Consider the following 13,644-nt stretch of genomic DNA (forward strand, 5'->3'; position numbering starts at 1 on the left):
ATTTGCCAAGATGCGGGAGTCCGGATCACTTTCCCACTATCTTCCGAATTATCTTTCAGCTATCTATCTATTAATGTATTGTAATGTTTTGTTTTCTGCATTTAAGTTTTCTAGGCGTTGATCGAAAACCGTAGATGCATGATCTCTAGGAACCTATGTTTGATACCGGGTCTTTATCGACTAGCTGCCATGCTAAATAGGTACGGTAGAAGTCGAGTGGTTTCCTGCCTCTCGCGAGCAAATAGGATTTGTACTGACTTTAATTCCTGGTGAAATGTAAGGACAACGGGCGGGGTTGTGTAGTTGTGATACCCCGCTGGTGTAGTCAAAAATGGCTAAGGTCGCGGTGTGTGGCTCATTTCGTTAAGCGTTTGAAAGTACTAGCCACATACCGAGAAATATGGTAATCGGGAAGCTGAAGTACCTGATTGGACCGGCGAGTGGAACGATCTCGCACCCTCCTGGTAGAAGTAGGGTTTATTTTTATGTCGTGACGTACGGGTACAGAGTGGTCGGACTCTGTAGTCGGGGAGGGTGTGCCGGATCCACGGACTGGAAAGAAAGGGGAAATGTTGTGTGGGTGACTTGGTTCCCATACGTGTGGTCTAGGTTCCCCTGGCCAGGTTGAAATCCGATTCAGAATCGTCCGCCTCTCACGGCATGAGATTGCTTAATGCTTTCGGTCACACAGAGTAACAAGTGGAACATGATGATGATAATACTGCTGGTTGATTAAATGATTCCTCTACCATGTTTGTGTAGAGTTGGATGCAAACTTAGAATGGTTAATCCAACTAGAAGATGGCTAGATAAAATCTGAAAATAAGGATCAACTCTAGTGGCATTTTTGGCAAAACAAACCCCACCAACCAAAAAGCCTTGCATGTCTAGTTATCGGACTATGTTATATCCGGTGACGGGTCAGTCTTGCTGAGTATTAGTATACTCAGCCTTGCTTGTGGTACTGTTTTTCAGGTAATAACTTTGAGGATCTGTTTGCAAGTCTTACTTGGCCGTGTACTCTGCCTCCGGGTTGGTCTGTCGAGTGGGATGGTCCTTCAGCTAGTGCTAATCACCCTCCCGCTGAGTGATGCATTCGTACGGGCTTTATCGATGCGTCACATCATCTCGCTAGTTATCTTTTACTGCTTCCGCTGAACCATGAAACTTGAATAATTGAGTAGATGGAACTCTGTAGTACCTTACTATTCTGAACATGTTTTGTAATAAATTTACTTTCCGCTGCAATCACTCTGAGATGTATGAAATGTTCTGTGTTGTAATCTCTGGGCTCACCTTCGTGTGAGTGTTGTCTGCTGATCCTGGAATAGCGTGGCTTTTATCGAGGCTTCACTCGAGGAACTACCGGTGAGTGCCAATTTGGGTCAGAGTTGCTTAGCAACAAAGATCAGTGTACCCGGGCCCAGTTAGTTTGGGTGGTTCCGCCACATATGTGACCCCCGGGTGCCACACAAACTAAAAGACAAATTCTATAGGTCAACAATCCGGCCGACAATGTTGAATGGAGCAGAATGTTGGCCCACTAAAAACAACTTGTCGAACACATAATTGTGGCAGAGATGCGTATGTTGCGTTGGATATGTGGCCACACAAGAAGAGATCAAGTCCGGAATGATGACGTACGAGAGAGAGAGAGAGAGAGTAGGAGTGGCGCCAATTGAGGAGAAGCTTATGCAACATCGTTTGAGATGGTTTGGATATATCTAACCAAGACCTGAAGAGGCACCCGTGCGTATCGGAATAATTAGGCGTCCCGAGAATGTGAAGAGAGGCAGAGCTCGACCAACCTTGATGTGGGCAGAGGCTGTGAAGAGGGGCCTAAAGGAGTGAAATATTGATAAAGAGCTCGCTGTGTGAAGAGGGACCTAAAGGAGTGAAATATTGATAAAGAGCTCGCTGTGGATAGGAAGGGGTGGAAGTGTGCAATTCACGTGCCAAAACCTTGAATCGTAGTTTCGCTTTTCCTATTTAATCATTGACCTTTTCTTGTGCCCTCTTTAGTTCTTGCTGGTTCTTGTGGGTTTTATCTCTTTTTATGTGTTTCCCCGTTTTGTCGTTTTGCGGTTCTCCTTTGCCTTTGTTCTTTTCTTTTCTTTGGTGGTTCTCCTTTGCCTTTTTTCCCTTTTCTTTTCTTTGGTGGTTGAGCTTGGTTTTCATATGCATTTTATCTCTAACCTACCCCAACGTGCTTAGAATAAAACGGCTTTGTTGTTGTTGCTGTTGTATGAGAGTTTGAATCTTGAACTATTAAAAGTTCCTTCAAGAAATGTCATAGCAAGGATTTATCTGAAGCATTGTAGTTAAGTTGGTGAATTTATTTGCAGAACAGCTCTGAGCCTCTGATGTAACTTGTGTTGCCGCAAAGACGTAAGTGGTGCAAACAAAGCATGATTTCATTTGTACCATGGAATTATATCAAATTTGCTTTTTTTTGTGCAGGCTAGCTGGCTAGCTCGGGGGAAAATAAATTCTTGGTCCCAACAAAAAATATTTTGCAAAAGAATTTGGCACAATCTCGTGCATTTTTCATTCAGAAAAGTTGAATATATACCTAGAGGCTCAGCATAAAGCGCAACACATTTTTGATAACTGATTCAGCATAAACAACCCAGCCCACAGCACGGTACAAGTGTGTCCAAATATAAAAAGCAACGCACAATACAGAAAAGTTGTACACACTATTACTTATCAGGTCCGACCCACTATTACTTATCAGGTCCAACTAAGTTAGCATAACTTAGGGTGACGACAGCATTACCGAAACAGACATAGTTATAACAATCGGGTATTATGCAAATCAGTCAGGGGTTCATTACTGACCAAGAAAGCTTCACACGCAACTTGGTTGCACCAACAGAAAATGTGTGTTCATCTCTGGCGTTGATCCTTGGAGTGAATACTATGCGCTCAAATTTACCATCAAAGGTCAGTGCATCAATCACCAGCAAATCCTTGACAGACACAGAAAGAACGGGTCGCATAAGCTCGAGAACTCCACAATCGTCAACAGTCATCGCATCAGCCTCTTTGCTCTCATAAAGCACAAGCCTGTACTTCATGTTGGCAGTGTAGGCAGCGATTTTGCCATGAAAGCCTCCCTGAAGAACTACAACTGCAATAGTTCCCTCCAGTGCACGATCTACGACTGTATAAGTCACATCCACAGTACTGAGCCTGGTAGCAAGAGATTTGGTCTGAAATGTGTATCCCGTCACCGATGGACCAGTTGATGCGCTCCTGATGCATATGACTCCTTTACTAAGTTCTCTGTCCTTTACTAGATCATCCTTCATCTTGAGATCAGTCTCCACATAGATATCTCCACACAATGCGAGGCCACGTTTCGGCCCAGTCAAGATCAATGATTCATCCTACGCCAAGGTTTATTTACAAGATATATACATAGTGACACATTGTCTAAAAATAAATAGTGCTGAAAAAAACTTATATCTAATTATTATTACACTGTTGGGTATGCATATAGCTAGCTAGCTGATGAAAATGTCACTGTCGTGGAATCCAAAGCAAGATGTGTGGATCAATCCTCTAGATGCAACAGTGCTATAGATAACATGTAAATACAGGATCACAATTTGAGAAAGCAGCGTTAAAACACAAACATGTAACAAGAAGCATATGCTTCTTTCTGAAAGTATGGATTTTTACTAGAAAGCTAGCATTATGGTGCCTACAGTCCTGGTTACACTGTCCAGCATGCAAAATAGGAATGGGTTACAGGTCAGGCCAGTAGTATATCATTCTTTTTCTCTTTTCTCCATATGAGTGAAAAACAAGGCACTAATGCAAACTAGAAAAGGGAGATGCTGAATGTTGGTTGTACCTCGGATTTGACGAGTTGGCAATTGTCACTGTCGCGGCAGAAGTGATAAAGAAACCTCATATTGATGCTGTCCCTGACAGTGATAGTGCCGTAGACACCGATTGGGAAGCCAACATCCGAAGAGGCTATCTTGACAGACAGGAAGTTTACAGCCGTACACAGCCAGGGATAGTCGCTCTCGCTTCTGTAGGGGGAATCGATAAACCTCATCGGACCAATGGGTGCTGTCATGCATGGCGGAAAACAAAGGAAATGAGATATATACTAGACCATCATCAGTTGCATCTATATCATCCTGCTTGATTGGAATTGAAGATTGGTACAAACTAATGTGGAGGGAGGGAGGTCAATCCGCACAGCCAGAGCCAGAAGGCATACAGAAGCGAGTGGAAACCATACCCGGGGGGGGGGTGTGAAAATTTAGCTCCGATTAACCCAAAACCCAAACACATATATAAGACAAAAAAAACACTTTCTTAGCATGTGGACAGTGGAAACAAATCAAATCAAATCAGCACATTTACATATATATATTATAATAAAAACTAGTTGCAGAATTAATCAATTTGTCATAGATGGACTACAGGTGGAGGATTGAACTGCAACGGGTGGGTGGCGGAACATGCAAAAGGATGGAATTGAAACAAAGGGAAGGGCGGCGGGCAAGCGACTTACACTCTTCATCGAGGTCGAATTTGGTGAGGTCGACGAGGGTGAACCGGTTGTAGTAGCGGCCGTCCTGCTTGGGATCGAAGTCCACGATGCGATTGCGAGCAAAGGCTTCCTTGCTCCGACCCCTTATTGGCTCGCCCTCTTGCGTAAGGCTGCGCGCATAGTCCAGCTCGTCACTTCTCAGCCTCTCCGCCGTCGCCGCTCGCTCGGCCTCGGTCATGCCTGAGAAATCCGGCCTCGGGGACATCTCAAGGTGGAGCCTGTTAGCCCTCTTCTGCAAGTCACTGCGCTCTTCCTTGAGCTTGGCCACCTCCGCCTCCGACAAATCCTTGGCCATCGTCAACCTCCTGGAGATCGACCCTACCTCCTTATGCATCGACTTCTCGAGGCGCTCGACCTCTTGCAACTCTCGGTACCACGCCACCACCGCCTCCACCGCCATAGCCGCCGCCGCAGAGCTAGAACAATCCGATCTAGGGTTTGCAAGTGCGGCCCCCGTGCGTGCGACGGCCTAGACGACGGGAGCGCACCTGATGCGCCGGGTACGAGCTGTAGCCACCAGGAGGGCCACGCCTCTGTGCTGCGACAACAGGAGGGAGGCGGATGGTGCGGATCGGACCGGCGGCGAGGACGGAGGCGGAGCGCATCTGAGTACGGGGATGACGGGAGGACCGGGATGCACAAGGCAAAGGAGACGGACGTTCTTGTTTATGGGCGGTGTGGGCTGGAATAGGCCGCCCAAACTGGCCTGCTATACGATTTTGGCAAGGCTGTCGTTGGATCCGGATCGCTTGGCGGGAAATTAAAATGAGCCGCCCGCGGCCATTCCGCCGGGTATCTGAACGGACAGACACCCATCCTGTTCGACCGCTCGTTCTTGGGATACGGAACCGTCATTGAATTTTCTTTCCTTCTCTATTATATATACCTAAATTATTAAAAGAAGAATACATCAGTATACGGGCCCACGTGATGGGCAAAAAAAATCTTGATCTCGATGTTTCTTCTCCGACCGGCCATCTTGCATCTTCCTGGCCTCGAGGTAGAGATCCAAGGACAGTGGAGCCGCCGCCACGCCGGCGAGGTGCAGGAACTGGGGAGGTCTCGGAGGCGGCGTGACCGGGGTGCCGGTGCGAGCGCAGTGGTGGCGCCGGCGGCCAGCGGATAAGGAGGCGGCCGCATACGACTTCGACGCGGACCGCAGACCAGCGCTAATCTCGTCGGGGTCTCCGACCAGTTCTAGTGTCGCCGGGGGCCGCCGCGATGAAGCCTCTCGACCGCGGCGGGGAAGCGGTTGGTGGAATCTTCCTCGGCGTTGACTTCACGAAGCCGGCCGGCCGGCGGGGAAGCGGTTGGTGGAATCTTAGGGTGGAACATTTCAGTGAGGTCCGTCAGGGCTAGGAGGACCAGCAGCGGCTCCTGGTGTGCCCCGCCGCCATCTTCGTCTCGGTCGTACGCGCCTGTGCGCGGTGGCGCGGCGGTCCGGGGCCAGTGCTAGTGACCACCGTGGGCGATGCGGCGACGAGGGAGCTCACCATCATCAACCCGCTCACGGGTTCGTCATGCGCGCTCCCGCCGCCGCCATCAAGCGCGGCGAGCGCACTGCAGACTGCCGCCATGTACGACGCCTCCTCCGGCCCTGGCGCCCACCCGCTCCCATCGGCGATGGCCCCCTCCGGACGCCGCCGCCCTCCTCCCCGGGAGCGGCCAGGCACCATAGGGCGACGCAGGACGAGGAAGCTGAGGACTGGGAGCAGCGCGCCGCCGCCCACGCGGACTGAAGTCCTCGATGCCGAAGGGCCCGCCCAAGACGTCATAGAAGATGAGTGCGATGAGGGGGAGCACCGTTACCCGCGGCTGCGATCGCACCGGCGGATCCACAGAGGAGCCGGCCCTCCTCGCCACGGCTCGGGCACCTGTGGTGTGGCCGGCAACCGCCGCTCCCAGCCTGCAGGTGGCCCCGCGCGGCGGCTCCTTGCTCGTGGGCTCGTGGCCGGCAAGGCAGCGCGTGGCCTGGCGGGCGAGCCCATGCTCCCGCGGTCCCGCCCGGGGCTGGCCGCGGGCCGCCACTCCCCGCCTCCGTGACCGCGGGATGCCCGCCGCTCGGAGCTGCCCTCGAGAGCAGACCATCTCGTCGTCATGGTAGCAGTGCTTGACTGCTTGTTGTGAATTTTGACTTCATGTCCGTTTGGAAGCCCCTAGATTTCAAGAATACATGGGAGGTTCAAACATAGAAATGTGAAGTCACATTAAATTTTACAGGTGCATGTCAGTGTAATTCTAAAAGCAACTGCTAAGTAAATAAAGCACTAATTAGAATAGGATAGAGCTGCTTAGAAGCACAACTGGCTAGTGTCTTGTATCTTTGTTGTCGAAATATGAAAGCCATCATGTTTTGGAACCATTTTTGTCACTATGAAAGGTACATTGTATGTTTTCTCTGCTTCCAAGTCAATCAAACAATTAGATTTTTACTGTATTGAAAAATATTTGAATCAGTTTCAGTGTGATTCCGTCCCATGCACAAAATATGTGCATTTTAGTTTTAGATATTGATTTTTTTTATTGTGAGCAAGAACAAGTTAATTTCTAGATGTACAGGCACAGTTTCAGAATCAGTACCTGAACAAATTCTGAGATGTTTTATTTACATAAAATAGGTGCAGCCATTTATTCAACTTCTAGTTAATTTCTTTTGTGGTTTGTAAAGAATGCGCATCTACAGATTTGAGGAAATAGTCTATTTGCATAAGAATAAATAGAGCCTTGTACCTTTGGTTAATTAATTTATATTAGTTTTTCATGAAGAATGTGCATCAACTCACATTATTGTGATTTCCCGTGTGCACAAAAGGTATAGGCAATCTAGTATATTACTCTAATGCTTGATTTATTCATGGTTTACAAAAAGTTCTATTTTTGTGTGCACACAATCTTATGCATCTCACATGTTCAATAATTTTGACATTTTCTATCTGCACTAAAATATGTGTATATTATCTAAGTATCGAGATATTTAAACATTTTTTTAGCATCCTAAAATATATGTGCATCTTGAACAATAAACAACTTAAGATACTCTTGTGAGATTTCTTGTGCATCTCGGCCATTGAATAACTTGAAGATTTTTTATAGTGTATAGAAATATATGTATAGTGGTTTGATTTTAAATTTTTCTATACATAATAACCAGTGCATCGTGAATGATGAAAATATTTGAGTCTTGTAGGAATTCGAGCCTTCTATTGTGCATCCTAATTTATTGTACAATTGATTATTTTCTTGAAGGATCACAATTGATACGTGCAACATTATTGTGCATCTTGATTTTATCATCACCTCCAGCTGGCCTTTTTTTGCATCCTAATGTATTGAACATTTTCAGGAGTTTCTACTACTGTGTATCTATTTTCAGGAGTTTCTAGAATATTTTCAGGAGTTTCTCTCTAGATTGTTTGCAAGGTAAGGAGCTATAAATTTTGTGAATAAAGTATAGGCATTACCATTTTGTGTGCATTTGTCCTTGCACAAAAAAAAGTGTACAACGCATTTTTCTGGAGATAGGATCGAGCTTCGTCTGAAAGGAAAAATAAAATGCACATGGACATTGTGTGCATCTATCTCTGGGCTTCTTGCATGTCCTGGACCATTCGATGAATGAACAAAACATGCACCTTGGGGGAGCAATCAAATTGTTACATAAAGGCCTATTTACCTGCATGCGATCATTATTTACGAAGAAGCAATTAAACTGTTGCATGAAGGAATTTTTATTTGCATGCGCTCATTGTTTGATGCTTGGGATGTTAGCAATTCTGGGTGAAATGTTAAATTCTACAATGCATTGCATCTCCCCAGCTCGAGGTATTATAGAAGCACAAGCATCTATTACATTTACATGTATTGTTCCTCGCAGATGAGAAAGTTGACAATTTTGGAATGCTTACATGTAGAGCTGAATTAGGCTACTATTTAATATACTATGCTATGATGTTTAATGGACTCAAGCTCAGCCGAAAAATATTCAAGGTACAATTGTCTAGATGTACTTTGCATGGATTATTTGGAATCTATATTGGACTAACTATATTTTGTCTTATTGTACTTGGAGCATAGGTCAACAAAGAGTTGATGTATCGTCTCATCACAGCCCCTGAAAATGAAGCACTCCTACTGTCATGTATGGTACAAGTCATTGATGATTGATGCTGATCTGGCTACCATCTTCATATAACAGTCACATTTTGCCTACAAAGGAAGATCTAACTGTCATGCACATTTCATTATACGTAAATCTATGTGCAACTAACCTGCACCGTGATGCTTTCATATTTTGAACAACATATAAGCCGCACTTTGATGCAACTAACCATCCTGTGCTCGATGCTTGTGCCACCGCCATTAAAATAAAAAAGGCACCTGATATTTGCAGCTGCTAAAAAGGTATTATTCTTTATTCCCTCTCTCGAAGCCTCCGACTGGACCGAGCAGGAGACCCCTGGGACACGCGTCCACCTGTTGCATCGGGACATGTGTTCTAAAATAAGTGTCATGCACCTGAATACGCCGCACACTATTCCCAAATACATCTTCGATGCGCGGTACCCTCCTATGAATCGCTAATCTCAACGTCATCCTTCCCGTACAGATATCCGGCGGAACGGCGCCCAGCGGTACAAAATCCACTCTCATCGCTTGGCTGAGATTGGCTGACTGCACCGCGCCGTCGTTGTCGCCGACTGCAGAGGATTTCGTTCCCAAATCAATCAATCGGAACGAGATCCTCTGTTGCCGCCACATGGCAAGGAAAGCATCTGCCTTCCTTTGTTTCTCTGAAATTCCAATCCAATCCATTTGCGGCCCAATCTCGTTCTTGTTCTTCTGCTTCCCTTACCTTGTCATTGCCGCACTATGCTTGGACGTGTGCTTACATGGCATGGAGTCTAAGAGCACTAGCTGGAGAACTAATCCTAACACCAGCACGCCCTTTCATACGCAACGATGCCGCAGCCCGCAGCGAAGGGATGGCGACGGCGAGACGCTCGGCATGGGTGCAGCGACGATGCAGCTCGCAGCGAAGGGAAGCGACGGCGCGGCTCCGGGCGAGCGGATGGCGACGGCGTGGCTCCGGGCAAAGAATGGCAATGGCGCTCGAGCAGAAGATGGCGACGACGCTTGAGCAGTAGACGGCGGCAACGCTTAGCATGCCGTGTTGTTGGGCCGAACAAGGTGGGAACGAGGTAGAGTGCCTGGGCTTAGCTGCTCCGTTGGATGGCAGTGAACGGCTCCGATGCAGCGACTGCCGGGAGCAGTCATGGAGACCGACTGCAGAGGATCTCGTTCCCTCACGAGACTGTCTCTATCACCAACGGGTCATCTTCTACATCCTCTCTTATTTGGCGATGACGGGCTGTTGGCATTCTTTTTCTCTACAGCCTTCAGCCTGGCCCACCTCTTTAGATTACAATAGGATAGGAAGGAATGTCTCCAGCCCAGCCCATAACCCCATCCAGTCTTTAAAGGTTTCCTTTAGGAAAAAAGTCCACTTTTCCTCCGTCAACTAATGCAAAAGTCAGTTTTTCCTTCTCTAAATTACAAAACCGAACAAATCTCCTTTCTCAGCTTTTCAAATCATACGTTTTAGTACCTCCTTAGAGCGGTTTTGAAGGTGGTTTTGTATTTTTCTTTTTTATTTATTTCGTCTAATTTTTGAAAAATCATAGAAAATCACAGAAAAATCATAAAATGCAAAATTTAATTTTGTTAGACTACACATGAGTAGATCTATACACTTAATATATAATATATTATATTTTAGTACAAATTTTTATTATAGATTTAGATATACGCTAATTTATAATTAATTAGAATAACTCATAATTGTAGTTTCTTTGTTCCAATTGTGATGAAATTTCTATGGTGGCCTAATTATTGTATGCTTAAACTATAGTAAAAATTTTATGCTCATTGGATCATGTACAGCTTAGTTATAGATTTATTTAGGGCTTATGCTTGTTAAATCTAAATAAATCTGAATATCTAAGTTATACATGATCTAATGAGTATGAATTTTTTACTATAATTCAAGAATATAATATATGCCCACATAAAAATTTCACCACAATTAGACCATAGAAATTGCAGTTATGTGTTATTTTAATTAATTATAAAAAAAATTGATCTAAATCTACAACAAAAATTTTACTAAGTATACAATATTATATATCCACTGTGCAGCTCATGTGAGGTCCAACAAAAATAGATTTTCCATTTTATGATTTTTTAAAGATTTAGCCAAAATAAATAAAAAGAAGAGATAAAACCACCTTTAAAATCACTCCAGGGAGGTATAAAGCACAGTTTGAAAAGTTAAGAGAGGTGATTTGCCCAGTTTTACAGTTAAGGGAGGAAAAATAGATTTTCGCAAAAAAATGAAGAAGGAAAAGTATACTTTTTTCCTTTTTTAATATGGCTTTCTTTATTTCTTTTTTTTTTCTGGTATTGCACATATATTTGTTTACTGGTATACAAATTGTCGATTGATCCAGCACTTATGGGTTAGGCCTCGTTCGGATAGCTGCTTTAGCTTTAGTTTCTTGCGCAGCTTTTCTCAAGCTGAACTGTTTAGAAAAATTGCTTGTCATTCACCAATGGTTCACTCATGATTGAGAGAGGGAAATGAGAGAGACATGTGAAAAGCTATATTTTCATGTGACAATTTTCATATGAACACTTTTCATATACAGACAAACATAATTTCACAAATATAATTCCCAAAGTTTTAGACCACAGCTACAACAGTGTGGTATGGTAAAATAAAAAAATGTTTGAACATGAGTTATCATATTGTTGAGCTCATAGCAAATATATAATCAAAATTTTCATAGGGTATAGTCTTTGCTTGCCGCGCCACCCTGCTTCCTCCACTTTACATCGCTCGTCCCAGCCTCGACTCTCTCTCCACCGCGATGGCTCTGCAATATAACAAAATATAGCCCTTACATCTCCTGAACAGAGAATGCATGCTTTGACAGTTTAAGATGATTAATGAATCATAAGATTATCTCTACTCCTGCTTCTACTACAATTCACTGTTATTGTTGCTCTCCCTCCCATATAATTGTGCACGACACTCTTGTACTCCTAGCATAGATTGGCAGTGAAATATGGTTGTGCATGATTTTGTAACTTTGAAAAAATAAACTAAAAAGGTGTTAATTGAGAAGACCTATATCAGTACTCAGTAGAACCATTTGACACCTATCTTGTGACAACAAAACACAAAGCAAAACTGGCTATTTATACTGAACACATGTCTAGGTAAAGGCAATACATCAATTGGATACACACCATTATAATTTTCATATTTTTGAAGCACACATTACTATTCATCTAACTATGCTAGCGCCATTACAATTTCACTGAAGTTTGAGATACGCCATTATGTACTCTTGAAGACGACTTGGACCCACTGACACACCTATATATGAAGGGTACCATATATTCGTATGGACATGATTGATGGTACAATATATCCTAGCATAGACTAGCCTTAGCAGGATCAGTGTTAGCAACATAATTTGGGGGGAGGAGAACTTGGGAGAGGGGAAGCTAGGCATGAAAATGAAACTGAATTCGAAATGTAATAATGTTTACAATTTTGTTCTCCCCTTTCTCTCTTGGCTCCACATAGCTTAAATACACACTAACACCTCCACTTAGGACCAGAGACACTTGTATTGAGCTTGGCCTGCCACTTGGCCCAGGGACGGTTCTGCCTTATCTCCCTTGTCGACCTGGGCCAGTTCCTTATCTTGTGGCACTTCTGGGAGTTTTTTAAATTTTTATATTATTTTTTTCCCGATTTATCAAATATATATGCCGATTTTTTTTTTTGCAAAAATGTCATCCTGCCGCCAGTTCATCCGGCGGAAGGCAGGTACCGCCGGATGAACCGGCGGTATGGTTACTGTAATTCAAACTTTTTTCATTTAGAATCATTCTAGTGTTTAAATAATCGACACAACATTTAGATCTAAAAAATCAGATCTAAACAGTAACCGCCGGTCGCTACAGTGCCGCTGGAAGTCGCTACAGTAACCATACCGCCGGTTCATCCGGCGGTACCTGCCTTCCGCCGGATGAACTGGCGGCAGGATGATATTTTTGCAAAAAAAAAATTTCGGCATATATTTTTGATAAATCGGAAAAAAAATAATATAAAAATTTAAAAAATTCCACTTCTGGGATGCTAACAACCTCCCCTCCTCGCGTAGCGGCGTGTCCCTACGTCGACGCTCTTGGGAACTGCTGCTTCAAGGGCTCCAGTGGCTCCCAAGTTGACATTGACGACGGCATATGAGACCAACACACCAGTCCAACGACGCTGAAAAATGGCCAACGGAACCTGAAATTCAACAAGAGCAGAAGGCATAGCAGAGACAAACAATGCTTGAGCACGGCAACCTCTTCAGTTGAGAAATGTAAAATATTGGATGCACAACGGACTCCAGAGGCAAAATCCAGGCGATAAGCAACAACACCGACTCGCTCTGTGATATGAAATGGCCCAAATAACCTGAAGGACAATTTCCGATGAGCACGCCTGGCCAAAGAATTCTGCATATAAGGCTGTAGTTTCAAGAAAACATAATCTCCCACTTTAAAACTCTGCATATAAGGGGGGCTGTTCGGCTGGTCTCTTCTCCGCTTATTTCGGCCTGTTTCAGCTTATTCCCTCTCACACAACACTATTAAATCAGTTGAAATGAACCGGACTAGCCGAACACCTTCTAAGAGATGTCCATACCAAGGTGGCGACTGGCGAGGAGGATAGAAGTACAGAACCTCAAACGGTGACCGACCCAAAGGTCGAAGGCGGGCTAGAGTTGTACCTAAACCTTGTACCAAAATCATTGAGACCAGTACATATTAAACACAGACGTTCACACACACTCATCACTGTCCGTACTCACTTAGGACAGAGACTCCTTGGGCTGCCTCTTGGGCCGGGACGGTGCTCCCTTGTCGACCTCTGCGTGATTTTTTCTTTTTTATATTTAAAAATAAAAAAATCAAAAATATATGCTGGTTTGGGAATATTTCAAAAA

General features: G+C 44.5%; 1 protein-coding gene across 1 annotated transcript; it reads right to left on the minus strand.

The window, feature by feature from the left end:
• Window positions 1-2,580: 2,580 nt before the first annotated feature.
• On the minus strand, window positions 2,581-5,254 carry LOC120678767. Its single transcript, XM_039960107.1, has 3 exons — window positions 4,538-5,254; window positions 3,863-4,086; window positions 2,581-3,392 (listed from the first exon to the last, which is right to left on the minus strand). The coding sequence occupies exons 1-3, from the start codon at window positions 4,974-4,976 to the stop codon at window positions 2,823-2,825; spliced, it is 1,233 nt and encodes a 410-aa protein (XP_039816041.1). The 5' UTR covers window positions 4,977-5,254; the 3' UTR covers window positions 2,581-2,822.
• Window positions 5,255-13,644: the final 8,390 nt, after the last annotated feature.

This window comes from Panicum virgatum, chromosome 6N (genome assembly GCF_016808335.1).
Source record: "Panicum virgatum strain AP13 chromosome 6N, P.virgatum_v5, whole genome shotgun sequence".
Lineage (NCBI taxonomy): Eukaryota > Viridiplantae > Streptophyta > Magnoliopsida > Poales > Poaceae > Panicum > Panicum virgatum.